This window comes from Monodelphis domestica, chromosome 3 (genome assembly GCF_027887165.1).
Source record: "Monodelphis domestica isolate mMonDom1 chromosome 3, mMonDom1.pri, whole genome shotgun sequence".
In the NCBI taxonomy this organism is placed as follows: domain Eukaryota; kingdom Metazoa; phylum Chordata; class Mammalia; order Didelphimorphia; family Didelphidae; genus Monodelphis; species Monodelphis domestica.
The window spans coordinates 13,965,748-13,993,341 of NC_077229.1; the positions used below are offsets into that span (position 1 = coordinate 13,965,748).

Below are 27,594 nucleotides of genomic sequence, written 5' to 3' on the forward strand. Positions count from 1 at the left end.
TCCAAGGAGCCGAGGCTCATATTCCTGTTTATTAATACTTTGTGCCAACATACTGCGAATGGCGGCGCCTCTCCCCCTTTCCTTTGGCTTGGACAGCGGCTCTCCCAACTGTGAGACCCACTAGACAGTGTGGCTGAGGCTGCAGGGGGAGCCCCGCTCGGAGATCTCCCCCAGGCTAGTGGTGACTTCCCTTCTTGGGAAGAGGGGGCAGGGAGCCTCCCCTGGGCCCCACAGGGACTCCCAGGGTGGAGTGCAGGGGGAGAGGCTCTCTGGGAGCCCCAAAGCAGCACCCCAGATAGGAGAGCACCCCATGCTCTAGCGAGGATACATGCAAATGTAGGCAAAGAGGTGTCAGCCAATAAATAGCAAAGAGTAGCAAGGAGTGGGCTCCGTGAGCTAAAGGAGAAAGGGGGGTCTATTGGCCAAGATACTGCCTGACTCCAGGGCCAAGGCCTGGGGCCAACAGAGTGCCCCCTCCCCATTTTGTTGGTAAGGAAATGAGGGATGGGGAAGGGGAAGGCGCGGGGCTGCCACCACCCCTGGGAAAGGTTTCCGATAGGAATGGAGGCAGGCCTTCCACGCCGGCCCCTCAGAAAAGCAGTCTGAGCTTCTCCAGGCTGGCTCTAGGCCCCGTGAATACTGACTGTGTGGGGAGGGGAGGCGTGAGCAGGGAGGCCCAGGACAGTTGGGTGGGAAGGCCTCTGCCGGGGCACAAAGGTCCCCAGCGGTGGGGCACCACCTGCTGCCCGCCAGAGCCTGCCGAGCCCCCTCTGGACCCTTCCCGACCATCAGGCATTTTCTCCTGACACCAAGCTGAAGGTCTCCCGGCACCACCCTCCGAGGCCAGGCAGGACGGACAGATCCTCCTCCCACGGCGGCCTCGGGGCCCTGGAGGTCTCGTCGCCCTTCCCGGGGCTCCATCCCGGCTCCTTCCTCTGCACACACGCTCTGGCTCGTCTACGTCCTTCTCGAGCGGGCGCTGGGACACGAGGCTCCCCCTGCGGCCTGATGCTTCTGGCGGGGCATCCCCAGACAGCAGGGCCCCGGGGGCTGGAAGGACCAACCGGGGGGCCCCGGGGCGTCGGGGCTGCCTCTCCTCGGACCCTGCGGCCCCGGTCTGGGTCAGGAGAGGGGGAGGGGGGACCTGCCCACTCTCCCAGCCTGCAGAAGGGAGGCGCCCGCTGGGCCACAGAGGGAATGCTGGGGGAGGGGGCGCCCGGCTCCTCGCTGGCGCCGTTTCTGCACAAGGAGCTGACATTTGCAGCTCGGGCTCCCACCCACTTACTTTTAAAAATAGACGCTAATAACACTTAATCACTCTTCCCTGCCGGAGGGGGCTGTGCACAACGGTCCTGGCCACCTGCGTGGCCCTTGGGGGGGAGGCCGACCCCCCCGCCGGCGGCGTCTGGACCCGGGTGCGAGGGCCACCGAGTGGCCCGCAGAGGCAGAGGATGCCCGACGGCTTCCGATCGATGGCTTGGGGCGTGCCACCCTTTCCCCGGTGCCCAGGCAGGTGCCCGGGCTGGCCCCCTGGAGAGGCCCTGAGAGAGGATGGCGCGGAGGGAGGCGGGCCTTGGATTCTCAGGGGCGGAGCTCTTGTAAGGGGCCCTCCGGGCCAGGCGGTCCCTCGGGGCGGAGGCGCGTCCTGGCTGTTCCCTGGGGCCCGGAGGAAGCGCCATGGCCAGGAGGCCCCCTTCTCTGAGCCCAACAGGAGCCGCTAAACAGAGGGGCTGCCAAGCGCTCCGGATCCCCCAGTGCCCAGTGAGCCCGCTGCAGTGGGGGAGGGGAAGATGCACGGAGGCCGGGCACGGCGGTGGGACTCGCTCAGCCGCCCCGGCACGGCCCGGAGCTCCCCGTCAGCGGAGGGTCGGAGCGGAGGCCGGATGAGGCCCCGACCACCACGCTGGGAGCCACGACGCAGTCACGCCACCCGGCCTTCACGGGAGGAACGCGGGAGCCCGCGTGGCCTCTGGACGACACGGAGGCCGAGAGCAGGGCCAGGCCACGGCCAGCCGTCTTCTCCATGCCGGGAAGGCTTCGCAAGCGGAGGCCCCGCTGGCTGCAGCCCCTGGAAGACTTCCGGGCGGCGACGCTGAAGGCACTTGCAGGGCTGCTGGGGCTCCCCTTCTGGGAAAGGAAGGCTCTGACCCGCCTGGCCCGGGGCTTGGCACTCGAGGCCCCCCTCGGCCGGGGAGGGGGCGAGCCAGGCCAGCTCCAGCAGGGCACACGGCTTCCCGGAGGGCGCTTTGGCAGGCACCAGTGTGCTGGGGCGTCTCCCGAGAACTTGGGGGCGTGGCCCGCGGGCCCAGGACGGACCCCACTGGGAAGGGTTAGTCATACTGGGGAGGACCTGCCACCCTTCCTGGGCCGCGCTGGGGGGAGGGCGGGGGCGGGGGCGCGGGCGGGGCCGCAGGGCCGCTCTAGGACCCGAAGCAGGCCGAGGCCGAGCCCGCCACGCTCGGGTCCTGCTGGGCCCCCGCGGCCCCGGGGGGCCCGTCTCGGAGGAGCTCGCGGGGGTCCCTGAGGAAGACCACCAGGACGGTGATGTTGTCCCGAGAGCCCCTCTGGCGGGCGGCCGCCACCAGCTCCTCGGCCAGCCGGAGCCCGCTGCCCTCGCTGCCCAGCAGGAGGCCGTGGACCAGGCCGGCCACCTCCTCCCGCGAGACCGAGTCGAAGAAGCCGTCGCACGCCAGGAGCAGGTAGTCTTCGGTGCCGCTGAGCTCGTGGGAGGCCACGTCGGCCTCGCCGGACACGTAGGGCTTCTGGAAGACGTCGCCTGCCGCGAGGAGCCCCGCGTCACCCAGTGCCTCCCGGCGTGCTGCGGCCCCCCAGCTCCCAGAGCCAGCGCCTCCGCCCTGCCGCCCAGCTCCTCTCGGCGGCCCCCTCCCCGGCGCAGCCGAGGCCTGGGAAAGAGGCCGGAGGAGGCAGTAAGGGCCGCGGGCGTCCCGGGTCACTGCCACGGAGAGCCGCCGACCCTGGGCTGAGGCCCCGCCACGAGCCAGGCGGCCAGCCCGGAGCGCTGGGGAAGGGGGTGGACACCCTGCCTGCGGGAGGAGGCTCGTCCGCAATCGGGCGTCCCAGAGCGGGAGGAAGGGGGGGCCTTGGAGGGGGCAGATGGCCGCGGCCTGGAGGATTCCCTCTCCGGGGCTCACGGGTGCGTAAACGACCCCACGGGAGAGAAGAGCTCCGGGGAGAGGTCAGGCCCGGCTGGCCCCCAGAAGCTCTGCACCCCCCGCACCCCGGGGCTCCCCGGGCCTCCTTACCGATAGCTCTGGACACGGCCAGGGTGCCGTTGACTCGCCAGCAGTCCATGTAGGACACGAAGCCTCCCAGGGCCTCTATGCGCTCCCTCTCGTCCTGCGAAGAAACAGAGGGCGGCTCAGCGTCCGCGCCAGGACTGCGGCCTGGCCAAAGGGCCCCCGAGGAGCCAGCGAGCAGAGGCGAGGCCCCAAGCCGTCCCGGGGAGAGCGGACGGACGGCAGGCGGGATGCCACTGGGGGGCGGACGCTGGGCCCTCTGGGGGGCTCCCCTGGCTGAAGCCTGGCCCCGGCCCCTCCTCCTACTAGGGAGTGCCCAGAAGCAGGACCCCAGGCTGGGCACAGCCACGTTCTCGGAGAAGCTGGCCGAGTCGCAGCATCCCCGGAGGACCGGCCCACAGGGGCTCCCAGGACCCATAGCCTTGGGAGGGGCTGAAGGAAGGCCGGGCTCCAATGCTGCCCCCCCCCCCCCGGCCCATCTCCCTCAGAGGCCGAGATTCAGTGACTCCCGCCTCGTAGGGCGCGATATGTCCAGACCACACGCTCGTCCGGTCCCTCAACAGCCCCAACGGAGCGTCTCCGGAGGCCTCTCGGAGCCAGGCGCTGCCCGCCTCCCCTCTCCTGTGAGCCTCCCCGCAGCCCGGGGCCGGGGGCCGGCCGGCTCAGTAACCAGCCCAGCTAACAAGGGGTGCAGCAGAGCCTGACGGTGGCTTTCTCTGGCACAGCCCCAGGGCTCCGGGCGGAGAGGTCGGGGTTCCCAGCACCACTGGGCCCCTTCTCGAGGTCCTCGCCTCCTCGGGGGCACTGCGCTCCCATGGGCACAAAGAGGACCCAAAGGCCCCACAACGAGCCTTGAGATCACCCTGGTCCTTTGTGGGACCCTCGTCCCCCCGAGCCCACACGGGCCCCTCTTGGTGGGGCTGGGATGGGAAACTTTGTGCTTGGGTAGGTGCTGGGGATCAGGGAGAGGGTGCAGGGTGAGGGCGCAGGGAGAGGGCGCAGAGCAGAGAGTGAGGGCGCAGGGAGAGGGCGCAGAGCAGAGAGTGAGGGCGCAGGGAGAGGGCGCAGAGCAGAGAGTGAGGGCACAGGGAGAGGGCGCAGGGTGAGGGCGCAGGGAGAGGGCGCAGGGTGAGGGCGCAGGGAGAGGGCGCAGGGAGAGGGCGCAGGGTGAGGGCGCAGGGAGAGGGCGCAGAGCAGAGAGTGAGGGCGCAGGGAGAGGGCGCAGAGCAGAGAGTGAGGGCGCAGGGAGAGGGCGCAGGGTGAGGGCGCAGGGTGAGGGCGCAGGGAGAGGGCGCAGGGTGAGGGCGCAGGGAGAGGGCGCAGGGAGAGGGCGCAGGGAGAGGGCGCAGGGTGAGGGCGCAGGGAGAGGGCGCAGAGCAGAGAGTGAGGGCGCAGGGAGAGGGCGCAGGGTGAGGGCGCAGGGAGAGGGCGCAGAGCAGAGAGTGAGGGCGCAGGGAGAGGGCGCAGGGTGAGGGCGCAGGGTGAGGGTGCAGGGAGAGGGTGCAGGGTGAGGGCGCAGGGAGAGGGCGCAGGGAGAGGGCGCAGAGCAGAGAGTGAGGGCGCAGGGAGAGGGCACAGGATGAGGGCACAACATGCAGAGCACAGGGCAAGGGCACAGAGCACAGGGTGAGGGCACAAGGTGCAGGGAGAGGGTGCAGGGCGAGGGCAAGGGCACAGGAAGACCCCAGAGGCCATCCCTCCAGGCCAGTCTTTCCTGCAATAAGACCCTCCCTCTAGCCTAACTGTGAGGGTTTTAACTTCTGTCTGCCTCAGTTTCCTCATCTGTTAAATGGGGATGATAAAGGGAGAGGGGAGGAGGGTGCCAGACTGTGTGCTCTTTGCCCCCCAACAGGCCCATCTCATGAACGTCACCGACTCTCACTCTGGGGGGGAGGCTCAGAATAGGCTGGGGCTGTGGGGGCCACCCTGAGAGGGTTGGGGACCATCCTGTTGTGGGAATCGGAGACCGTCCAGAAAGACGGGGGCAGCTGACAGAGCGCTGAGTCTATCTTTGTCTGCCTCAGTTTCCTCATCTGTAAAAGGGGATCAGGTCAGCCCCTGCCTCCCAGGGCTGTTGTGGATATTGAGCACAACATACTTATACAGCGCCCAGCACAGTGCCTGGCACCTGTACAGGCTTCTCCCTCCCTGACCCAGATGCCCTGAAGCTCTGGGTCAAGAGCCCCCCTCCCCCTTATCACCCTCAGCTGTAACCCAATTAAATCACAGCCTTAGAGGGAGAGCCCTGAGTCCAATCCCCTCCTGGCACAGACAGGGAAACCGAGGCACATAGGTGCAAGTGGAAGAACTCAACCCAGGTCCTCCTATGGCAGAGCCCACATCCTGCCCCTCTGCAGAATGGGAGAACACCACAGGCGCCCGCTTCTGACCCCGGGCACAGGAGGCAGGGAAGGCCCCCACCCCCACATGACAGAGGCTGTCGTCCTCTCCCCTCCTCCCTCGGCGGGGCTTCCTGAAAGCCCAGCTCGAGGCACAGTGGGTGGTGGAGCCTTCATGGCAGAGGGCAAGGGGGCAACCAGTTCCCATTTTAAGGAGGAGTAAACAGCCACGCTGCTGGCCATGAGGGCTGACCGGGGGACACTCCTCTCCTGCGGGGCCTTACCGGGCGCTCTGGCTTGTGAGGCTTCATCAGCTCCAGGGCTTGTCCCTGCTGCACCAGCATGACCTGGGAGTCCCCAAGCCAGGCCACGTGGACGGTGCGACCCACCAGGAGCACGCAGACCCCCGTGGTGCCGCTCTGCAGCTTCTGCAAGGACAGAGAAAAGCCCACGTGAGGAAGGCCACGGGGAGCCGGGGCGCCGAGGGGGGCAGCACCGCAGCCTGTTCCCGGGAGTCCCCCTTGGCCACCTCCCAGGCAACCCCCTCCCCTCCTGGACCTCGCCTGGCCAATCTTGTCATTCAATGGAAAATGCCCCACCCTGGAGCTTCCTGAAGTGTGGCGGCCGGCCAGTCTCCCTCTGCCTGTGGCCAATCCTTCCCCCGGGCTCTCCGCTCACCACCAGGCTTCCCCAAGTCTCTCTCAGGGACCTTGTGAATGTCTACAGATTCAACGATCCCCGCCACACTCTCAGCTCTCCCCCAGCCTCTAGTCTTACCCCCTGGAGGGCTGCCCAGAGACATCTCAGACTCGATCTCTCTTCCCTCTTTCTGTCCAGGGCCCAGCTGGCCATCTACCCAGACCCCCAGGCTCACGGCCCAGAAGTCATCCCGGCTTGTTCCCTCTCTCTCACCCACCACATCCAAGCTGGCACAGGGCCCTTGCAGCACTCTTCCAAGACGTCCCGTTCTCTCCTGCCGTGCCACCCCCGAGCAGCCCCTCATCACCTCACTGCTGGACGCCTGCCTCCTCCCAACCCTCCTTCCTTTGGCCACTGAAGTGACTCCCCAAAGCGCAGGCCGCCACGCCACCCCCACCCCACAAAGCCCAGGGGCAAACAGAGGAGGCTCTCCTGGCTGTTTAAGCCCTTTGTGACCAGGCCCTGGCTACCCTTCTGGTCATTCTACACTTTACTCCCTGCCACACTCTCCGTGATCCAGAAACACTGGCCTCCAGCTGTTCCCTACCCTGACAGGCTGCCCAGAAGGCTCTCCTCCCTCCTCACTCCCAGTCCAGGGCTCCCCAAAGCACTCTGAAAGAAGTCTTTCTCCCCGTTTCAGAGATGACCTGCTGTTTGCCTGCTTGTCCCCCAGGAGACTGTGAGCTTCTTTCAGATTGTCTTGGGTCTCCAGTGCTCAGCCAACAGTGCCTGGCCTACCCCTCTCTAAGGTTCTTTCGATGGATTAAGAGCCCACTGAATACAATTCAACATGAGCTCTTTCCCCTGGTGCAGATGGCCGGCCTGGTCCTACTCTCCCTCTCCTCTTGGCTCACTGCTCAAATCCCACTTCCTGCCCAAGGTGACACAATGAGGAACTTCTTCATGTGGAGACAAAATCAGTCTGTCTGGGGCCAAGTGTACTGTTTAATCCTCTCCTGTGCGTAACAGCCCTGGAGAGCTTGGAAGAGTTACTGTGCCTCAATGGCCCTGCAGGTCCTTCCGAGTGATCCTTGTAGGACATGGGCCTAGGAGTATTTCCACCCTCATCCTTCTCCTCTAGTCACACTAGAGTTTGTCAATGACCCTCCTAAAACAGGGCTCCCAGAATCAGGCCGAAGTAGGCCTAATGCTCCAGATGATATCCCTTCCCTGTGGGTGGACAACAGGCTTCTACAGATGCAGAGTAACTGCACATGGGCCTTTCTCATGATCACATAACCACCAAGCCCTGCCTAGATCTGCCGTGATCCAAAAGCCAGATATAGGATAGTGGAGTTTAGTGGACAAAACAATGGCAAAGGAGTCGGGAGGATCTCAGTTCCAATCCTGCCTCCAGCACTGAACTAACTGTATGAGCATGGCTAATTTGGTCATTTTCCTCTCTGAGTCCTCATCAAATAAGACTAATATCAGCAGCAATCTATTAATCAATAAACATTTATTAAGCACACAGCTATGTATCAGACCCTGCACTAAATGCTGGATACACAAAGGAAGTAAGAGACATTTCTTGGCTTTGAGGAGTTCCCAGTCTAATGGGGGAGACAACATAAACAAATGTATACAAAGCAAACCATAGACAGGATAAACAGGAAATAAAGAAGAGAGAAGAGGCACTAGAATGAAGAGGGGTTGGGGAAAGCTTCCTTTTTATTTATAAATATATATATATTTTTTTATTTATTTATTTGTTTGTTTGTTTATTTATTTATTTGTTTGTTTGTTTGTTTGTTTTAAACCCTCACCTTCCATCTTGGAATCAATACTATGCATTGGTTCCAAGGCAGAGGAGTGGTAAGGGCTAGACAATGGGGGTTAAGTGACTTGCCCAGGGTCACACAGCTAGGAAGGCCATATTTGAACCCAGGACCTCCTGTCTCTAGGCCCGGCTCTCAATCCACTGAGCTACTCAACTACCCCTGGGGAAAGGTGAGGTTTTAAAGGAAGCCAGGAAGGTCAATAGCCAGAGGAGAGGAGAGAGGGCATCCAGGAATATGGGATAGCTAAAGAGAATGAGCTGAGGGATGGGGAACAGCCAGAAGGAGCACATGTTAGGGAGAAAGGTAGAAGACTGTGAAAGGCTTTGGAGGGCAGGTTTTGAAAGGCTTTGAGAAACCAAGCAGAAAACTTTGTACTTAATCCCTGGAAGCAATAGGAAACCCTGAGAGTTTGCTGAGTGGGGGTGGGGTGAAGTGGGGACACATCAACCTTGTACTTTAGGAAAATTACTTTGGTGGCTACATGTAGGATGGGTTGGAGGAGGCAGACATTTGAGATAAGGGAACCCACCAACAGATTCTGCAATGGTCCAGGTGTGAGGTGATAGGGTGGAGGCAGTATCAGAAGACAGACAGAGATTACACGTGCAAGAGATGTTGCAGAGATGAAATGGACAAGATATGCTACAAAGGTGAAATGAACAGGAGATGCTGCATAGGTGAAATAGACAGGAGATGCTGCATGGGTGAAATGGACAGGCCTTGGTACCAGTTTGAATGGGGGGTGGGGAGGGAAAGGAACCTTAAAGAGTTTTGGAGGTGGATTTTAAATCGTTTCAGACTCCATTGTTTTAGGGAAGTCTCTGTATCAGAATTGGAAAAAAGAACTCTTGAATTCAGTGCTTGTATCCTATCACATATACTATATTTGCTGATGGCTTGTTTTAAGATTTTATTTTGTTTGATAAGTTCTGTTACACTGAATCATTTTAAGCTACTTGTTTTGGCTATATATTCTCTTACACTATATTAGTACCTTTCCCCTATGATTGGACTGGAGAAGATATCATTGTAAAAATACCTTTGAGTTATTTTAACAGGAGGTAAGGGCCCATTTAGTAGCTGAAGTGGAGTGCTATAGCACTATTCCTCACCTCCACATTAAAATGGATGAGACACATGAAAGATATGCCTTTTAGAGCTGTTACAGTCTCATGCCAAAAGACAAAGCAAACCCAAAGGGCTGGTTACCCTGTGATGTGTTATAGTCTTATAAAATTTTCCTAGGGGACATGGTACCCCTAAATGGCCCCCAAGAGGGAGCATTTCAGCCAAGATTAAAAGCCATCAGTGGGGGCAGCTGGGTAGCTCAGTGGATTGAGAGCCAGTCCTAGAGATGGAAGGTCCTAGGTTCAAATCTGGCCTCAGACACTTCCCAGCTGTGTGACCCTGGGCAAGTCACTTGACCCCCACTGCCTAGCCCTTACCACTCTTCTGCCTTGGAGCCAATACACAGTATTGACTCCAAGACGGAAGGTAAGGGTTTAAAAAAAAAAAGCCATCAGCTTCAGTGGCTACCTGAGTGGATCTGAATGTTGGTCAAAGCCCACTTCAGGGGGGGACTGTGACATTGTCATAGGGATTACAACACCCTCCTCAAGGGGGCTTGCATAATTAACATAGGGATTGTATAATTGCCATAAAACTAAAAAATCTTTTAAGAAAGAAACATTTCAGGAAAAGGAACTCGATAACTCTTTGAATCTAGAAGATAAATTATTTGAAGAAGACACCATGAAGATGCCTGAAGAAATCTCCATAGCATCAGAAGACCTAGAATGAACCATGGAGTATAACTGGTTGAACTGTAGAGGGTTGTAACACATTTATTTTGTATGTATACTCTTAGGCCAAAGGGGACTGCCCCCAATTGGTTTTTTGTCAATGAGTCTAACAATCATTGGTTTTGTTCTCTTTCCTTTTATCCCCAAATTATTGTAATTTATAAGTAGGTTATGTTTACATGATCCACTGGAGAAACTAGTCTCCCAAAGGATCCCAGGGGGAGGCTTGTGTAATTAGACTCTATTACCCTAAAAACTATGATCTCCAGCAAAACTACCTTTCCCAGCACCCTACTCACTTCCCTAAATTCATGCTGACATAGACAGGATATAAATTGGGTGTAGTTCTGTCTCTTACTCTCTTTCCTTTCTGTGGAACAGGGATTTTGAGCAGGTAGAAAAACTTAAGTCACATGGTTGTGTTTTGTCAGATAATGAACTTAAAAAAATAATACTTGAAGTATTGCACATTAATTTAACTCTTACAAATCAGTGGGAGCAGATGAGGTCAACAGGTGAAGTAGCAGAGAAGGAGAAGAGAAGAGGGCCCAGGACTGAGCCCTGAGGGATAGCCATAGTCTGAGGATTTAATCTGGAGGAGGGTACAGCAAGAGAGGCAGAGGAGGAGCCATAGGGTCAGAGAGGTGAGGGAGACTCAGGAAACCATCAAGGAGGAGAAAGTATTGGACAGGGTTAGAGGTCAAGGAAAAGGAAGGCTGAGAAGAGGCCATTCATTGAACAGCCAAGAGGCTCTCAGCCACTTTCAGGACAGTGATGCTGGTGGAATGATGAGGTCTAGCCTTACAGGACTATCAGGGAGGGACAGGGATGGCACCCAGGATTTTGGTGGCACAAAGAACTCCTGCATGAGGAGACTCCCTTTACTCATGCTGGTCAGCACCTTCTCTGTACCTGAAGAGCATGGAGAAATGGTGCTTTGTGTATCAAAGCCCAAGGCTCTTTGGCATTCTGGCCAACCACTACGTAGCCTGGGAATCAGGGACCTACAGCAAACCTCCAGGAACCTTCTTCCTCACTATTGGGCTCAGACAGAAATGGTCTGGGCATAAATTGCCAGTCTGCCCTCCTCCCGTGGCCTTTACTGGGCTAGAAGTAATGCCAGGGAGAGGAAACAGCTGCTGTCAGCTGAGTAAAAATACCGGCCGTGGGCTTCTGGTCAGTGACGTACTATGATCATTAAGAACGAGGCTTGTGTCTCGCCTGATGGCTCTCACCTCCCGCCTGGCTTTCTGTAGGAACATTTCATCGGTCTTCTTGAACCCTGCCCTGAGGGCCTCTGCGGGATTTCTCGTCACCTCCAGATGTCGGGCAATGTTGACGTGAACGTGGATGGCAGCATAGTTGGCAGCATCGACTCCTCCGTGGCCATCAAAAACAGCAAAGTAAGCTCGATCCACCTGGTCCTGGGGAAACAGAGACCTGCTGAGCGAGTCCTCCCAGCTTTCCTCAACAGCATCAGGAGGAATGCCCCGAGAGCAGCCCTGGGACCCGGGCTCCGTCCATGGCCTGGATGGTCATTCTAAGAGCTGCTCCAGGCCTTCCCTCGGCACACAACACTTTGAAACAGAATTGTTCTATCTTAGGCCTCACAATGAAGGTCAGCAAGCAGCTGCCTTTTCCTGTGAAATCTGTGAGATGGAGCCAAGACCCTCTTCCAAGCTCCCCTCACCAGGAATCGGGGCCAGGGGTCAGGAGTCCCGCGTGTTCATCCTGGTCCTGCCACGGACTCAGGATGGCCTCGGTGAGTCACTTCCGCTCTCCAGGCCCCCCGTCCATAAGACGATGGAGTGGGGCAAGACTGTCTCTAGGGTTCCTTCCAGCTCTCAGGAAGGTCCTCCGCCGAATAATCAGTCATTGCCAAGAGAGGGGGCACCAGGGAGGACTTCGAGGTCTGTGAAATCCACCCTACAAATGGCGGCAATTAACTTCTGCCTGCCTGCCTCCCCTGAGGGACTCTTTGTTCCCGGTGAAGAGATCTCAGAGAAGAGCCCTGGGCCAGCAAGAGAGCAGCCCGGCTCTGTCATTCACACTCCTGGCAACGTGCCTAGAGCCCGTATCTCCTCCTCGTCCATTTTCTCCCTCTGTAAAATGAATGGGTTGAGTTAGACCAAACCAGTAACACTCTGTGTCCTAGGGTCTGAGGGGCCTCCGAGTTTGGACATTTTGTGTCTTGGGTTCTGAGGCCCTTCCTAACTGATATCTTTTGGTAAAATGATTAAAAACAACAGGAGAGGGGGCAGCGAAGTGGCTCAGTCTATAGTCAGGATTGAAGGCAGGAGGTCCTGGGTTCAAATCTAGCCTTAGACACTTCCTAGCTGTATGACCCTGAGCAAGTCACTTGACCCCAACTGCCTAGCCCTGACTGCCCTTCAGCCTTGGAACTGATACACGGTAATAATTCCAGGAGAGAAGAGTTTTTTAAAAACCCCAACAACACGGGAAAATGCCAACCACCCTTTCGGGGTGATTAGTCTATGTGCACGACGTGCGAGTCTCTGCCTGGAGAGTCCTCCGTAGAAATCAGGCCCGAGGACCACTCAGGAGGAGCATGGTTCAGGAGACTGCACTGACCTGGACGGCCTCTGCCGTTCCTGCTCTGAGCCACGGCGCCCTGGATTCCCTGGGCCTGCCTCGCCCCAGCCCCTCCTGCAGCTCAGCTCACCCTGTCAAACCATTCCCTGGGCCCAGAGATGGCCCTGCCTCTGCCCACACCTCTGGCCCCACCGAGGCTCGGGGATGGGAAGGGAATTAGAGCCGTCATGCTTACACAAAGACCGAAGAGCTCGTTGAAGGCAGGCAGGGAAACATGGCGGTCTTCCATCTTGCGGCGGGTGTTGCGGATGGCGTGGATAGAGGTCATCCAGGGACGAGAAGCGCACGTGGAAGGGGCTGGCATCTGCTTCTGCCACTGGCTACAGACTTCCCAGAGCCCACGGAAGAAGCATCTCTGCAGGCTCTTGGCATCCAGCACTGGTCAGAGGAAGCAAAGGGAAGGTCATGGCGCCGGGGAGTCTGGGCAGGGAGAATCGTGGCTGGTGTCATTGGTCTGATCTGACAGGAGAGCCAACGGGACCTCGACGATGAACCGCCCGGGGGGAAGGGAAGAGGCCATGAGCCCGCAATGGGCTTGCTGAGCCCAAGTCCAGGCTCTGCCCGTCAGCTCAGGCAATGGGGATTTGATGGAAAAAACCCCAGCCTGGGCAGTCACAGAGCCGGACTCTTGACTGCACAAGCTCACGCCCACCAGCTCAGGTCTCTGGGCTTCCCGGGCCTTTCCTATGAAGCAGATAAACGCGTTCACGTGTCCTCAAAGTCTGCTCAAACTTTGCACTTCTGTGTCCCAAAGTGATCCCCCCATTTAATTCCCACAATCAATATCAAAATTAAAAATAAATAAAAATAAAAATAAAAAAATACTGACAAGGAATGTCAGTAAGTGCCTCACACTTGCAGAGACCCAAGCTAAGCACGCCTGAGGCCTCGGTCCTTGTGCCCAAGAAGCAATGAGGGAGCATAGCTTGTGTGGGTCAAGGGCACCATGGGGATGATGCCAACTTTGTTCCATGATGCCAAGGGCCCTTCTAGACCTGATATTCAGCAGCGTGATCCTTGCTAGAGCGGAGACCCTAAAGCCTGTGAAGATGGGATGAACTCTTCCCTGCCCATTTTTAGATTTAATCACCAGAAGCATATACATCCCACTTACCCTCAAGTACGGGAAGGTCTGTGACCCACGTGTGTGATAGTGCGTGACAAATCAGAAACCCACTGACTGACCCCTGGGCAGTCCTAAGCAAAGCTATAGCTGCAATTGGTCCACATACCACACATTCCACATACAGTGGAAGGAACAGGAAGTGACGAAAGGAATGGTCTTTAAAGGGGCAAGAAGAATGCAAGGCTGGTTCAATATTAGAAAAACCATCCACATAACTGACCGCATCAACAAGCAAACCAACAGAAATCACATGATTATCTCAATAGACGCAGAAAAAGTCTTTGATAAAAATACAACACCATTCCTATTGAAAACACAAGAAAGTATAGAAATAGAAGGGTCGTTCCTAAAAATAATAAACAGTATATATCTAAAACCATCAGCAAACAACATCTGCAATGGGAATAAACTAGAAGCCTTCCCAATAAGATCAGGAGTAAAACAAGGATGCCCATTATCACCTCTACTATTTAGCATTGTACTAGAAACACTAGCAGTAGCAATTAGAGAAGAAAAAGAAATTGAAGGCATCAAAATAGGCAAGGAGGAGACCAAGTTATCACTCTTTGCAGATGACATGATGGTCTACTTAAAGAATCCTAGAGAATCAACCAAAAAGCTAGTCAAAATAATCAACAACTTTAGCAAAGTTGCAGGATACAAATGTGAATTTTAGATTTACTACACCCTGCTTAGTCTAATAAAACAGGAATGTCTACACCCCTACTTAAGGATTAAGTGTTGAGAAGGATGGCCTATGACAGACATGTGCTGGCAAATGATAAATCAGAAATAACTGACAGACTTCTGGGCTGTCCTAAGTCAAGTTTAAGCTACCATTGGTACATGTGAGACACAGGAAGTGATATAAAAACAGTCTATATATTTCACATCATTTCCTCTCTTGGGCCTCTTTTCACAGAGAGGTGACTCTGGCGGCAGCATGCTGAGGTTTTGGCATCTTGGCGTGGCAGCAGCTATTGTCCAGGTTTGGTGGTGAGTGTCCTTGATACACTACTGGGAGAAGCTTAATATCATGGGTCAGGTGAGGCGTCTTCCCTGAGCTCTCTTGGAGTTTAGGCTGATTCCTTTTTTTCTTTTACCTTTCCTAAAAACTCCATGAGTCCTTCCTTCTTTGTTACTGACACTAACTGTAATTGTGTGGGGAGAGGCCTGCGCCTCATCTTTCTCCTTGTGGATTTTTATAAATGTGGTGGCTTTGTATATAGAGTTGGGCTCTTCAGATTTGGGGCATATGTTGACTTTGTATGCGTCAACCAAGAGTTAAAAATCCAAAGACAATGTAATGAACTATAAAAATTGTAATGATTTATACTCTATAATAAACTAAACTATTGTACTATTCTATCATTTGCATCACGTGACCAACAGCACCTAAATAAAACCAAAATTCTTCTTTGGCCATATCTAAAAAAAAAAAAATCCTCCTAGGAGGTCCCTCATCTTGGAGAAGGTCTCCTGGCTGGAAGGTCTCTGAACTTCCCTTGGCTCAGGCTAGGCTGGAGAAATCTTATACCCTTTCCCCACTCTCTTCTTCTTAATTCCTTCCCTCTATATTAATTAAACCACCATAAAAATCTCAAACTGATTTGAATATTTTTATTCGGATTTGAATTAATCCCTGACAAACAACTAAATTTATATTTTAGTCAAAAACTCCTAAATTTACCCCTTACACAAATCATCAACATTTCTATTTATCTCCAACACATCTCAGCAGCAAGAGTTAGAAAGAGAAATTCCATTTAAAAGCATCCTAGACCATATAAAATACTTAGAAATCTATATGCCAAGACAAGAACTATATGAACACAACTACAACTACAAAACACTTTCCACACAATTAAAACTAGAAATCAAGCCATTCCCAAATCAATAAATGGGCAAGGGGACATGAAAAGGCAACTTTCAGACAAAGAAATCAAAACTATTAATAAGCACATGAAGAAGTGCTCTAAATCTCATAATCAGAGAGATGCAAATGAAAACAACTCTGAGGTATCACCTCACACCTAGCAGATTGGCTAACATGACAGCTATGGAAAGTAATGAATGCTGGAGGAGGTGTGGCACAGTTGGGACATTAATGCATTGCTGGTGGAGTTGTGAATTGATCCAACCATTCTGGAGGGCAATTTGGAACTATGCCCAAAGGGCGCTAAAAGACTGTCTGCCCTTTGATCCAGCCACAGAACTGCTGGGTCTGTACCCCAAAGAGATAATGGACAAAAAGACTTGTACAAAAATATTCATAGCTGCGCTCTTTGTGGTGGCAAAAAATTGGAAAACGAGGGGATGCCCATCAATTGGGGAATGGCTGAACAAATTGTGGTATATGTTGGTGAGGGAATACTATTGTGCTCAAAGGAATAATAAAGTGGAGGAATTCCATGTGAACTGGAAGGACCTCCAGGAACTGATGCAGAGTGAAATGAGCAGAACCAGGAGAACATTATACAGAGACAGATACACTGTGGCACAATCTAATGTAATGGACTTCTCTACTAGCAGTAATGCAATGATCCAGGACAATTCTGGGGACTTATGAGAAAGAACACTATCCACATCCAGAGAAAGAACTGTGGGAGTGGAAACAGAAGGAAAACAACTGTTTGATCACATGGTTCAGTGGGAATAGGATTGGGGATGTAGACTCTAAATGATCACCGTGGTGCAAATATCAATAATATGGAAATAGGTCTTGATCAATGACACATATAAAACCCAGTGGAATTGCATGTCAGCTATGGGAGGGTGTTGGGGGGAGAGGAGGGAAAGAATATGAATCTTGTAACCATGGAAAAAATAATCTAAATTAACTAATTAAATAAAATTCTCCCCCTCCCCTAAGAGAAAGTGGCAAGAATTTCCTGTGATCAGCTCGTTCACCTTTAAACTTGGCTCTGGCTTGGGTTCTCAGACTGCTCTTCGAATTTCTCTTAGAACTACCACGTGGGTGAGTGAAAAAGGTTGACTCCCTTTCCTGGTGTTTCTGGAGGTACTAGCCTCTGGAGAGGCCCTTTGTCTTGGAGGAGACATTGTGGCTAGAGCCCTCGTTTAATTTACCTCTGGGCCCCTTTGCTGGGGCATCTGAAGTCCTGCCTGGCTTGGACCAGGCCGGAGTAAATATCTACTGTCTTTGATTTCCTTACTTTCACTCTTTCCATCTACTTTATAAATAAATTGCTATAAAGTCATTCTGAATTAAGTAATAATTTCTAGCAACCACACTCATAAATTTAGTACAACCCTTTAATTTTTCTAAAATTTTGTTTAATTAGTCAATTTAGAATATTTTTCCTTGGTTACAAAAGTCATATTCTTTCCCTTCCCTCCCTCCACCCCCTCTCGTAGCCAACATGCAATTCCACTGGGTTTTACATGTGTCCTTGATCAAAACCTATTTCCATATTATTGATGTTTGCACTAAAGTGGTCATTTGGAGTCTGCATCTCCAGTCATATCCCCATCTACTTTTGTGATCAAGCAGTTGTTTTCCTTCTGTGTTTCCACTCCCACAGTTCTTTCTCTGGATGTGGATAGCTTCTTCCTCATAAGTCCCTCTGAATTGTCCTGGATCACAGCATTGCTGCTAGTAGAGAAGTCCATTACATTCAATTGTGCCACAGTGTATCCGTCTCTGTGTACAATGTTCTCCTGGTTCTGCTCCTTTCACTCTGCATCAATTCCTGGAGGTTCTTCCAGTTCACGTGGAATCCCTCCAGTTCATTATTCCTTTGAGAACAATAGTATTCCATCCCCATCATATACCATAATTTCTTCAGCCATTCCCCAGTTGAAGGGCATCCCCTCATTTTCCAATTTTTGGCCACCACAAAGAACACAGCTATGAATATTCTTGTACAGGTCTTTTTCCTTATTATCTCTTTGGGGTACATACCCAGCAGTGCTATGGCTGGATCCAAGGGCAGACAGTCTTTTAGCGCTCTTTGGGCGTAGTTCCAAATTGCCCTCCAGAATCTAACCCTTTAATTTTTAACCCTTACAAGCCAGGGCCAACCAGAAGGTGGGAAATGAAGCTGGTCAAGGGGCCTTGAAAGGAGTTTATACTTGTCAGGGGGTGACATTTCTCACCTCCAAGCTGTTGTAAGTTCTGAAGGAACAAAAGACATGGAGGAAGCAATGTGGCCTTTCCTGTGTCTGCCAAACATTCCCAATCCTGACCCCTGGAGCCACTGAGGTTACTGAGCTGTGGCCTTGGCTGCCAGTCCTGGGTGCTGATGCTTGGCTCAGGCTGGCTGTGATCAGCAACCTGCTTCTTCCAGTGCCCCATTAGCCTTTTTTCCTGCCTGCTCAGCCCATGTCCAGTCCTCAGCTCACATGCTAGGATCCCTATTCCCTCTCTCTTCCCCTTTCCAGACAAATTCCCAAAAGGAGCAGCCTTCCTCCAGTCACCCTGTGCATCAGAGACGGCTCTGTTCAAATTTGGCCTTTTCTCAGCCTTATCCTCCTGGCGCTGACAGGCGCATCTGACCCTGTTGGCCATGCTCCTCCTAGATGGACATTCCCTCCTCTCCTGGTTCTCCTCCTCCCTGTCAGACCACTCCTTCGTCTACTCTGCTGGTTCATCTTTCATGCCATGCCCCTAATGATGGATGTGCCCCAAGGCTCTGCCCTCTCTTCTCAGTAACTTCATTGGCTATAACTATGAATTCAGCTAGGATAACCCTCAGAGCTGTAAATCCAGTCCCCGTATCTCCCCATCCAGGCTTTGGTCCAGCCTCACCGGTGGCCTATTGGGCACTTCGAACAGGATGGCCCAGAGCCACCTCGGACTCTGCGCAGCCAAAATGGAACTCGAAGATCTTTCTCCCCAAACCCTCCCATCCTCCAACTTCCTTATTTCTGCCAAAGAGGGCATCTCTCACCTCCAAGTCCTTCTCTCTGCCCCCATCCCTCCCGATGTGCCTCCCGACTTTCCCTACTCTGGTCCACCCTACACACTGCTGCCAAAGGCCAGACCTGGCCACGTGACTCCTCACTCACCCAACCCTGGGGCTTCCTCTTGTCTCTAGAATCCAACATCCACTCAGCTTTTAAAAACCCTGAACCGCCCGGCCCAACTGACACCTCTTCCTCTTCCTCTCCTTCACCCCATCCTCCATCTCTGCGCTGTGGCACCGGCCCAGAAGGCCCCGACTCCCTCCTCTTCAGACTCCTCCACGGAGCCCTTCCTGACTGCCCAACGGCACGTGTCCTTCTCTGCATTCTCTGTATTCATTGGTGCTTGGGCCAAAGGTTTCCTTCTCTGTACTCCATTCTGGCACCGAGGACGGAGCCGGGCACACAAAAGGCATCTCATAAATGCCGCTTAGAGGACATGGAGTGTTGCAGTGCGAGTCTGAGCCACCCACGAAGGGGCACAGATGGAGGGCAGAAGGAGGGGCCCACATCTCCCTTCTCTGAGCCCCTGCATCCTCCTCTTGAAATGAGTGAGCTGGACTCCATGACTTCTGAGATTCTTTCCAGCTCTGCCCTTCTCTGTTGGGTTCCTCGAGTTCTAACACGTCGCACTGAAAGCCCCTCCGGTGTAGACGCCCCCTCTCTGCCCCATGATCTGCGAATCCAGCCCAGTGGCCTGGGGGGGGAGGGGGCAAGGAGACACTCCAAGAGCACCCTGAGGCTGCCGATCCGGGCTCAGCGCCACCTTCCAGGCCCCAAAGTGAACGTGCCCAGCGGATAAGCCGAGCCCCCCGTGCCTGGGGCCTGTGATGCTGGTCCCAGGATGAGCACAGGAAGGGGAACTCGGGTGCCAGCCAGGGTGAAGGGGCAGAGCCAAAGGGCAGCCTTCGGTCCAGGCGAGGTGAAGGGCCCCTTCAGCGCACGTGTCCATGGGGCCAGGCTTTCTCTTTCCCCACTTGTCCCCTGAGCGTAGCCAGACCTTGGCGTCCGGCCCTGCCCTTCTCCACCTCCCGGGCCTCCTTCCAGGCCCGGCCCTCACCATCCCACCTCAGAAGCCCTGCGGCGACTCCCCGACGTGCCCTCCACATTGTCCTGGGTGGCAGAGAAGCTCTCCGGAGGAGCTCCACTTCCTGTCCACTTCCACTTCCTGTCCACTTCCACTTCCTGTGCGTGCCTCGAGGCCAGCCGTCTGCCCCACAAGCCCCCTGGGGACGAGCCGGGACAGGCTCGGCCCAGAGCAAGTCAAGTCCTTAACCAGTGCTGGCTCTTTTGCCTGCAGGGGCCTGGCGGCTGGAGAGCTGCCCCCGGCCCATTCCCAGGGCTGCTGGGACTTCTGGGCAGAGGGGCCGGGCCGGGGCTCAGGGGTTACCTGGCCAGCCTTAGAGGCTCCCGGCGCCGGTGGGGTCTGCAACCAGCTCTGATTCTAAGCCATCAGGCGGCCACAAGACGGGCGGGAGGGCCGTTCTGGAGGGAGGCCCCCCGGCCCCGGCCGCCTATCTTCAATACTGAGTCAGAGGAAGGCGAGGCTCAGAGAGAGGGAGCCGCTGCCCGGGGTAAAGAGAGAGCGGGCACTGTGCCAGGGAACCCCAGAGGGCCAATTCCAATGAGCCCCAGTGCCCCAGCCCAGGAAGTCCGAGAGCAGGAGGGGGCAGGCAGGATGGGGAAGGGCTCCGGGACAGATTCAGGGAGAAGGGAGGGGCCTCCCTAAGCATCAGCGGAGGGAGCCTGACGTAGGTCAGAGGCGCCAGAGGAGCCCCAGCATGGACGTCCGGGGTGGCACCAGAAGGACCTGCTCGCGGGTACTCACAGGCCACGCTGATCCCATCGTCCTCCTCGCCTTCCTCCTCTTGGACTCCTCGCTCTTCTCTGGGCGCTTGCCTGAATGCCGACAGGTCTGCCTCCTGCATGAGCCGGGTCACAGCTTCACGGGTTAGCGAGCAGGCCAGCGGCAGCGGCGCATTCCTACAGGGGAAAGAGCAGAGAGAGGAGGTGGGCATCGAGACGGCCACGGCCCCCCGGCCGGGACCCTCAGGACAACCCCACGGCAGCCTCGTTCTGCGGGAGTGCGGGCCCAGTCATGGCCCAGTCACAGGCTGGTCACGGCCCGGTCACAGCCCAGTCACGGCCCTGGTCACAGCCCGGTCACAGCCCAGTCACGGCCCTGGTCACAGCCCGGTCACAGCCCAGTCACGGCCCGGTCACGGCCCGGCACACTCCAGGGCAGCCGGGGAAAGTGTGAGGAGGGATCCAGGCAGGCCCAGCCCAGCCTCCATCCAGACAACGGCCGAGCGCAGCCTCGGTGGCCCTTCACGCTGTGGTCAGCGCTCCCTGCAGGCTCTGCCAGGCCTCCTCCAGCTCAGGGTCTGCACCACTGGGTCTAGCGGCCTCGGGAGAAGCCTCCAGGGGCGTCCTCCGCCTGGCCTCTCCCCTTGGCTGCCGGGCCTTGTTACCGTCGCCTCGGACAAAGCGAGGAAGGACAGGCGACTGAGCACGGACCACGAGGCCCAGACCCAAAGGCACGTGGAGGCGCAGAATGTCAGGCCGAGGCTAGGGATCCAAATGGGGAGGACGAGGTGGTTTTGCACTCGGGTTCCCCCAATCGACTTCACAGAGTGGGGGGGAGCTGGAGCACAACTAGAGAGCCACAAATCCGGCGCGCCTTGTCGTTGTGACGCGGCAGCTTTTATAGTCTAAAAGTGAAGGCCCCAAAATGGCTTCCTGAGTGGAGAAGCCCAGAAAACGGCCGTCCCCCACACTCTGCCCTGGCCAGACCACGGATCCGCTCTGTGCCCGGCTCAGGCCTCCTCGATTGGGAAAGGCAGCGAGGCCACGTTAGCACCGTGGGGAGGGCAGGTGCTCAGAACAAGGAGGCCCCCTGCACCCACTGGAGGGGGCCTCCGGGCTCCACCTCAACCTGAGGAACGTCTTCGGCCTCCAAGCTCCGTTGCCTCTCCGTGTCTAGAATGAAGAGCTTCAACAAGATGACACAAAGGGTCCTTTCTGGCTCTGGCAGTGGCCCAATGGAAGAGATGTGGCCCGGCCTGCTTGGCCCAACGGGGCAGAAGCAGAAATGACAGATGGACAAAAGTATAGGACGGATGTCGGAAACAAAGTCCTAACAGATGGGTGATGTCTATGCCGACGAAAGGGGCCGCCTCAGAGGCACTGGGCGTGAGGCCTCCTGGCAGGTCTTCCTACAAAGACTGAAGGATCACTGGGCAGAAGACAGGCTGGAGAGGACCTTCTGGGCATTCCGTGAAATGTCTGAAGCAGGGACTCCCCCCCAGGTTCTGAGTTCTTTCCACTCCACTATGGGCCTAAACGCAGTGTGTTGTATGAGAAAGGCCCCGGGCCTTGGGGGAGGACTTCTGGGATTGACTTGACTTGTCCCTTGCCTTGGGCCACATCTCAGAGCTGGCATGGACCTCAGAGGTACACCTGGTTCGAACGCAAGCAAGCACCCCAAGGGGCTATCCAAGACCCGGTACTAAGGGGAGCCTCCTACCTCTGGCAGGCCCATTCCACTTCTTGTTAGCTCACATTGCTATGGTATTTTCCTTGTATCGAGTTTGCCTCGTAATTTGCACCTACTGCTCTGCCCCTTGGGTCAAGAAGAATTGGCCTAATCCCACCATCTTTGGCTCTTGGAAGAGGCTCTCGAGTCTCCCCTAAGTTGCTTTTCTCAAATCTAATCATGTGGCTCAAGCCCAAAGCCCTTCCCCCCAATCCTGGTTTCCCCTTTCTGGATCTTCCTTGTCAGCCATGAATGTCCTTCCTACAACAGGATACTCAGCCCTGAACACAACATTCCTGAGGGGGGTTGAGGGGGGCAGAGGCCAGTAGGACCATCACCCCCAGAGACAGCCAGATAGCCATGGAAAGCCATAATATCCTCGTTATGGCTCCTAACCCTTCCCTCCTTTCTTCTTCCCTTCCTTCCTCTTTCCTCCTTCCTTCTTTTCCTTCCTCCCTTCCATTCTTTCCTTCTTCCTTCCTCCCTTCCACTCTTTCCTTCTTCCTTCCTCCCTTTTTCCTCCTTCCCTCCCTTCCTTCCTCTTTCCTCCTTTCCTTCCTCCCTTCCACTCTTTCCTTCTTCCTTCCTCTTTCCTTCCTCCCTTCCACTCTTTCTTCCCTCTTTCCCTCCTTCCCTCCTTCCCTCCTTCCTTCCTTCCTTCCTTCCTTCCTTCCTTCCTTCCTTCCTTCCTTCCTTCCTTCCTTCCTCCAACCTATCTCTTTACTGAGAGGAGGAAGTCCTCTGTTTTGTGTTTAATCTCAGTGTGGCTCTCGGCTGGCATGCTTGTAGTTACCAGGTAGGCTTTTCTCCTGGTTCTGCCCACTTGGCTCTATCAGGTGAGGCAAGTCTTTCCGGGTTTCTCTCAGCTCTCCAGAGTTACATTTTCTCATTCTGCATGAACATTCCAATATATTCCCAGAGCACTGTCTGTGCAGCCATTTCCCAGTCCCTCCTACCACAGAGTGCCGCTGGCATGTTGGAAGCCCATGGGCCATTCTTTTTGTCTCTGAGCCCCTGTCTCAGGGCTAGTGTTGGTAGGCTCCGTTCTCCTCTCCTCTTCCCCAATCCTGGTTCTTCACACCCTAGCTGCATCGAGAAGCACCTCTGGCCATCATTTAGCACCCAAGGATGGGGCTCTCCTAGGATCTCCCTCCACACCTTGGCCATTTGGGCTCTTCCCTTCACAGTCCAAAGACCATTCTTGAGGGCACAGAAAACAAAGACTAAACGAGCAAGAGGCCCCTCTACCATCCCCCTCTAGACATTAGTCCTTCCTGCCTCCCTCCAGCCTAGACTCCTTCCCACTCATCTTTAAAGGACATTCTGGCCTCCCTCAGAGGAGCGTCACGGTCATGCCCCGAGCTAGGAGAGGTGGCCAGGCAGAGGAGGGCTGCTGGTACAACACTCAATGGCCCCCAGCATTTCCGTAGCTCTCGCTGGAAGCATCTTTAAAGGCACACTTTATATCCAAGAACGGGAGGAAGGCCAGAAAGCACCCCAGATGAGCAGGCCGGTTTGGGGTCACCTGATGAATTTGTATCAGGAGATTCCCAGGGTCAGACGGAGCTGCTGCCCCTCCAAGATCCAGACACAAGTCCCCGTTTTAGTTGCTATTTGTTAATGTTAGAATTTTAAAAGTGGAAAAGGGTTTCAATTAAAATAAAATACACAGGAGACAGGGAAAGGCAGCTGCATGACCCTGGGAAAAAAGCAAACCAAGCCCCAGTCTTCTTCCAACCCAGATGCCCCGGGTGGGCTTTAGGACTTCCCTGAGGAGGGACCCCAGCCCAGAATGTTCCCCAGAAAAGTGAAGAGCCTCGGGAGAGGCCCAGGGCAAGAGGGCAGAGAGGAAAAGGGATGACCACCACACACCAGGGGCAGTTGAACTAAGAGGGGGAATTGGGTGTGCCATGAAACAAAGATGGCGGGCAACATGTGGCCCGGCCACCTTCCAACTGGACACCAAGAGCACGAGCGGCTACGTGGAAGGGCTCTGCAGGAAGAGCCCTAGACCAGCCTGCCTTGGTCAGCACTGGGTGGGGAGGACACAAGGGCCCATTGACGCTTGTGAATGACAGAAGCCGGAAAGGCGATGACCTCAGAGACCGCCCCGGCCCAACCTTGGGATGGGATCGGGAGGGAGAGAGGAAGAAAGCTCCGCTCTGGGGCCAGCCTCCCCCCATGCTGATTTCCAAAGGGACCTGCTGGCTGCCCCGGCTTCCTCAGGAGGGAGCCGTGAAAGCCTTAAAGGTGGCCGGAAGAACCCATGTGGCTCTGCCCTCGCGGCCCCAGGGCCCCTGTGGCCAGTCCCTGGAATCCCCTGATTTGGGAGGGAGGCGGCTAACCTCTGGCCGGCTGAGGGCTTTTCGGCCTCCCCCGCCACATTCCTGGCCTGCTCTCTGGCCCGGGAGGTCCTGTCACTGGGCTTGGATGGGGCAGCATCCTGTTGGGAGGGCCAGACAATGGCTGGCCGGGGGCCCTCACTTCCCGTTTCCTCACCCTCCACCCTTGTATCCTGCCCCGAGGGGGCTCCCTGGAGGTGGAGGAGGCTCCCTGCACAGGCCTTCCAGCAGGAAAAGCCAGACGTTGCAGCTAAGGCCGGGCTGGGCCCTCCCTGGACCCCTGAGGCTCCCATTTGCTGGGTGAATTACGGGCCACACCAGCCTCCTTTGGGGCCCGGGGAAGGGCCTTGGCTTGGGCCGGCCTCTGAGCCTGGGGGCGCCCCGTGGTGGGGTCGACTGCTCTCAGAGGGGGTCCTCCTCCGGCCCGGGACCCGCAGGGAAGGGAAGGAAGCGCGTGTCCTACCTGCCGCAGAGGAGGCTCAGGGCCAGCTCGATGAGCTCGCCCTCGGCTTCTTCCTGGCTCACGGGAGCTCCGGGGGCCTTCCACGGCAGGGGCGCCTCCGGGCTCGGAGGGCCTGGAAACTCCCCCAGGAAAGAATCCAAGAAGTCCTGGGCAGCGGCCTGGGCATCCTTCGGGGCGGCCGAGGTCATGGCGCGGGCATCGCCGGCTCGCTGCGGGGGAGTCTCGTGTCTGCAGAGAAGCGAGGAAGGCTGGTGAGCGGAGCGGCCTAGCCGGCCGGCCGGCCTCCTCGTCTCAGCCGACTCGGGCAAGGGCCGAGGGCTGCGCCGGACGCCTTCCGGCCCAAGAATGTTCTCCTTCCTTCAGGGAGGCCCCTCCGGCGGGGGGCTGAGCGGGCACGTCCCTCCCTCCCCACACCGGCCTTTCCTAAAGCAGCTGGGAACGCATCAGCGTCCGGGGCCGCCTCACAATGGGCCGGGCCAATCCGCAGGCCCGGAGCCCGTCTAGACCACCTGCTCGAGTGGAGCTTGGGGATCCGGGTCCGAGCAGGAGCTCTTTGTCCCCCAGCCTGGCCCAGGGCCTGCTCAATGTCCTGGGGTGGCTCGCACTCCTGGGACCCCGCTTGGGGACTTCCTGGTAAGGATAACGGGGCGGGTCGCCCTGACCTTCTCCAGCTCGGCAGCTAGATGAGGCCACCAAGGCCAACTGGGAAAAGTGACTGGGCCAGGGTCATACGGCTAGTAAGTCGCTGAGGCTGGCTCTGAAGCCATGACGCCCGGGCAGCGTGTCCTGGCTGACCTAACAGCCTGGGCCCAAAGTTTCAGCCCCCCCCAGGAAGTCCCCCCTTTGCCAGGCCGCTCCGCCCCCAGCCCAGCCCACAGGCCTGGCAGGAGTCTCATGGTCTGTGCAGGGCAGCCCAGGAAACTCTTCAAGAAACAGCCGAGGACAAACCCTCCGGTGGGCCCGGCCTCGGGGAGGGTCTCTGCTTCCCCTTGCAGCCCCCAAGCCCTTCTGGAGGGCTTCTCCCCTGGCCCAAATGCCAGGCTGCCCCGAGCCAGCAGGGGGCACTGGGAGGCTCGTCAGGAGCCCCTCAGCCGTGCCCAGGCCCAGCCTGCTCCCTCCTGCACCCCGGAGGCCCCCCTCGTGGGACCGGGCCTCGCTGGGCCTCTGGCCGCCCTCCCCTTGGGGTCCTGCTTGAGACAGTGACCCGGCCATGCCCCAAGGGGGGCTGTGGGGGAGGCTGGGAGGCCCAGGCCTGCCGTGTCCCGTTTAGGGCAGCTGAAAGGTGGCGGCCTCCAAGGGAAGGGCAGAGCCAGGGCCTCCCCCCACTGGCCTCCTGCCTGGGTCTCTGCTAACCTGAGCGCCTGAAGGGGAAGTTGGGCCCAGCGGGAGAGGAAGTGAGGCGGCCACGGAAGACAGGGAAGTGGAGGCCAGGTGAGGGGCCGCAGCACCAGCCGGGTGGGCGCAGGGTGGGGCCTGGGGGAGCCGTCCCGGTCAGGAAAGGGGGCAAGAGGGAAGCGGGGTGGGACAGGGGCTGAGCCCGAAGCCGGGCTCTCATTCCTGCTCGGCCTCGCTTTTAGTGGGCAGAGTGGCCAGTTCCAGCCGACCTCAAGCACCGGCTGGGTGACCCTGGCCCAGTCACTCAACCCTCTCTGCCTCAGTTTCCTCCTCTGTCAAATGGACGGCAGAGGGAAATGGTGGATGGCTGGAAATCTCCACCAGAACCCCCCAAGCAGGGTCTCAAAGCCTCTGGGGGCGCCCCAGGCCCTTCCCCCGCCCCCCAGCAGCGGCAGAGGAGGGAACGCATCCCCAGACCGCCCACTTCTCAGCATGGAATGGCCAACAGTCCGGATCTAAACTCCTCCCCCGCCTCCTCCCAGCACCTTCCACGCTGCCCATCACTCCGGCCTCCATGATCGCCTCCTCCAAGCGGCCCCCAGATCCAGCCGTCAGAGCCTCTGGGGGACCCCAGTCTCCACCTGCCTTTGCCCGAGCCCTGGGTGCGGGGTGGCCACGACTGCGGGCTCCGCACCTCCCAAGCCATTCCAGGTACTTGGAGATGGGAAAAGGGCGGGGGCTCCCCAAGTCTGCCGGTGCACACGTGCGCCTCCTCCCCGCCCTACCCCGCCCGTCTCTGGCCCCATTGCGCAGATGGGGACACTGAGGCCGGCGGGGGTGCACGGGGACGCCGCGATGGCCGAAGACCTAGTGCGGGCAGCCACTGCACCCCAGCCACGCCCCGCTACTCCTCCAGGTTCCTTCTCCGGTCTCACCTGGCTCGGGGCCGCGCCCGCGCTCCCGCACATTCGAGGTCCGCGCTCCCGCACTCTCGGGGGCTTGTCAGACGCACGCGCACGCTCACTCCCGAGCTCTGCGCGCCGGCCCTGCCCTCTGCTCCGCCCACTTCCCCTTCAGGCTCGGGGCTCACTACTCTGGCACTTCCCGTTTCTGGAAGAGAAGCGCTAGCGCAGGCGCAGGCCGACTAAGGGGCGGGGCCCAGGGCCTGGAGCCGCGCGGGGCGGGGCCTGAGGACGCTGCCCGAACACCCCTCTTCTCTGGCTTCTTTCCACGTTACCTCCCTTGTGGCCGTGTCTGCGGGCCGAAGAAGGGCCACGACACCCAGGACGCCACCCCTCCCTGAGGCCTTCCCCCATTACCCATATCTCTAGCGTCCTCTCGCGAGGTGCCGAGCCTTCCCAGCCTCCCCCGTCACCGTG

At 57.0% G+C, this 27,594-nt stretch overlaps 1 protein-coding gene across 4 annotated transcripts; it reads right to left on the reverse strand.

Moving 5' to 3' along the window:
- On the reverse strand, positions 1–27,355 carry PPM1F (protein phosphatase, Mg2+/Mn2+ dependent 1F). Of its 4 annotated transcripts, none has more exons than XM_056821341.1 (8): positions 27,151–27,355; positions 24,881–25,108; positions 20,369–20,523; positions 12,667–12,869; positions 11,114–11,302; positions 5,881–6,024; positions 3,264–3,357; positions 1–2,776 (listed from the first exon to the last, which is right to left on the reverse strand). In XM_056821341.1, the coding sequence occupies exons 2-8, from the start codon at positions 25,066–25,068 to the stop codon at positions 2,421–2,423; spliced, it is 1,329 nt and encodes a 442-aa protein (XP_056677319.1). In that variant the 5' UTR covers positions 25,069–25,108; positions 27,151–27,355; the 3' UTR covers positions 1–2,420. The 4 variants fall into 4 exon arrangements, with proteins under 4 accessions (XP_056677319.1, XP_056677316.1, XP_056677318.1 ...); XM_056821338.1 differs by lacking the exon at positions 27,151–27,355 and adding an exon at positions 26,761–27,110; XM_056821340.1 differs by lacking the exon at positions 27,151–27,355 and adding an exon at positions 26,234–26,540.
- Between the last annotated feature and the right edge of the window lie 239 nt (positions 27,356–27,594).